The following is a 2,407-nucleotide window of genomic DNA, read 5'->3' as shown; positions in this document are numbered from 1 at the left end:
TTTAATTATATTTTGGCATCCAACCTTACATTTAGATAAATATTTTCAAAACGTGATTTTTGTACCAAATAAGGATGATCCAAGACGCAAGTTTCTAAGAGCATTGTACCATTGTATTTCTAGCTTCAAATACTCAAAAACATCCGAGAATATTTTAAACAACCAAATTTTGATAGTTTTTTGTTTTTTTTTTATGAACAAATCTTGCTTTATTTTCTCCGACATCAAAATTATGAAATAATATGACAACATAGATTATAAAGGTGATGTATTATGGCTTTATTTTCCTATTACTTCTTTTCTTTTTGTAATCTTTGTTTTAATAATGACTATGGGTTCCAAATTTTAAGGTTAGGGCAAAAGTATATAAAGGTATATAATTCAATATGTTGCCTTCAAACTTTACTGAGATGGTGCAAGGATTTCCCAACGCCAAGCCAGGGGGTCGTAAAAGGCGGCTAATAGAGTTTGATTCCCCTTTTTTGAGTCACCTGGCCCTCTTGGTTGGGGGTTGTCGAAGGTTAACACCCCTTCTGTAAAACTCAAATTGTTACAAAAACACAGGCGGGCAAATCAAATCCTTTTTTTTTTTAACTTGGGCAACCGAAGAGTTTCTGCAATGACAGAAGTTATGAAGGACAACAGCAACATGGAGAAGAATTAAAGAAGCCGATAGTATCAGTAATACAGAGAAGTGATAAGACATGGAACGAGATAATAAAAAAAAAGTTAGCTCAGGATAGAGAAGGATGGAAACTTTTTGTCTGTGGCTTATACCCTGACCCAGGATGAAAAAGGCAATGATGATGATGATGATGATGATGATGATGATGAACACTGATTCTGGTCTCTCTCTCTCTCTCTCTCTCTCTCTCTCTATCTATCTATCTATCTCTCTCTCTCTCTCTTAATCACTCTCTCTCTCTCTCTCTGGATCCCTTACTCTCTCTACCCGTCTCTTCCTCACGCCACATATCATCATAAAGTAAAATTAAAACCAGGAAAGTAGATTTACAAAATTGTTAATAATACTTTCATCTTATTGGATGTTTGATGAATTGTTGAAGAAAATTAAATTCGACATTTATCTGTCGGTCTGCCCCCCTCTCTCTCTCTCTCTCTCTCTCTCTCTCTCTCTCTCTCTCTCTCTCTCTCTCTCTCTCTCTCTCACTCTCTCAAACCACCATTCTCTCTACCCATCTCTTCTCTGGCCACACATCATGAACTAAAATCAGAAAAATAAATCAACAAAATTGTTAATAACGCTTTCATCACATTTGACGTTCCATGCATTGTTGTAGAAAATGATATTCGACAATTCAAGAGATCAAATCTGAAAGAGATGAAAATATACGAAACGTAGAAAATGAAATCAGACAAATAAATAAACAAAACATCTGAAAAATGAATCACTTGCAATCTCATTATTTTACTAGTGCAAAGGTATGGCTCTTTGGTATAATAGAAATATTCTTAAAACCAACAAAAAATGTATATTGTCCATTACAACACTGTTAAAGTAGAGTGAAACTTAAAAAGAAAAAGTTATGGAAAATATAACAAAAATTATTTCTACATTGGAATAGGAGGAAAAAAAATGATATCCTTTTAACTCCCATGAATACGTAATTTATGAATTTTTACAGTATCATTTTTTAAATTCAATTTTTCTATCCATCCTCAAAATTTTCAGTTAATCAATGGAGAAAAAAAATCCTTTATAAATAGACTGCATTTCTATTATTGCGTCCGTTTCCATGACAACGGGTATATTTTTTCCTTCTTAAAAACAACATAATATAATATAATATTTATCCTTCTTGTACATATTATGTTAAATCGCATCTGTATACATGTTCTAAAGTGTTACTCTTCCCCGCCCTATTTAGATAAGCCTATGATTGGGATGGTTATTAGATCTCCAAATAATATATGCGCGTAGTTAGTAATATAACTTACCTGCTGAAATAGCCCGCCTTTTTCTTCTCAAACTCGGATTCAACAAGAGAGCCTTCTATCCAGAACTTTCCATCCAAATGCCAGTATTCAAAGCCCAGTCGACACAAACATCTGTAGGAACCCCGCATAAAAGGAAACCCAGATTGCGGTTTGCACTAGGGGAAAGAGGATAAAAAACATTGTGGAAAAAGGGACAAGTTTCAAAGTTTCAAAAGTTTATTTTTAGGCAATTGCCAATATAACCCATACAAGAATATAATATTTCCAATCAACAAATCAAGTAAGTAAAATCATTAATGATAATGAGAATAATAATAATAATAATAGTAATAATAATAATAATAGTAATAATAATAATAATAATAATAATAATAATAATAATAATAATAATAATAATAATAATAATAATAATAATAATAATAATCATAATAATAATAATAATAATAAT

The 2,407-nt window shown here is 31.6% G+C and overlaps 1 protein-coding gene across 1 annotated transcript in view; it reads right to left on the bottom strand.

Annotated features, from left to right (window-relative positions):
- LOC144976157 (uncharacterized) overlaps window positions 1-2,407 on the bottom strand; it is a 29,162-nt gene continuing 26,755 nt past the window's right edge. The window contains exons 17-18 of the mRNA XM_078920338.1: window positions 1,960-2,114; window positions 1-1,333 (exon numbers count right to left, since the gene is read on the bottom strand). Of these exons, the coding sequence (XP_078776464.1) occupies window positions 1,219-1,333; window positions 1,960-2,114 (270 nt within the window). The 3' untranslated portion in view covers window positions 1-1,218. The remainder of the gene's footprint in view (window positions 1,334-1,959; window positions 2,115-2,407) is intronic.

This window comes from Berghia stephanieae, chromosome 7, assembly GCF_034508935.2.
Source record: "Berghia stephanieae isolate SIO BIC M18660-M18661 chromosome 7, UCSD_Bste_1.3, whole genome shotgun sequence".
NCBI classification, from domain to species: domain Eukaryota; kingdom Metazoa; phylum Mollusca; class Gastropoda; order Nudibranchia; family Aeolidiidae; genus Berghia; species Berghia stephanieae.
Note: the sequence above shows the minus strand (reverse complement) of the source record. Positions and strands in the feature narration are given on the sequence as shown.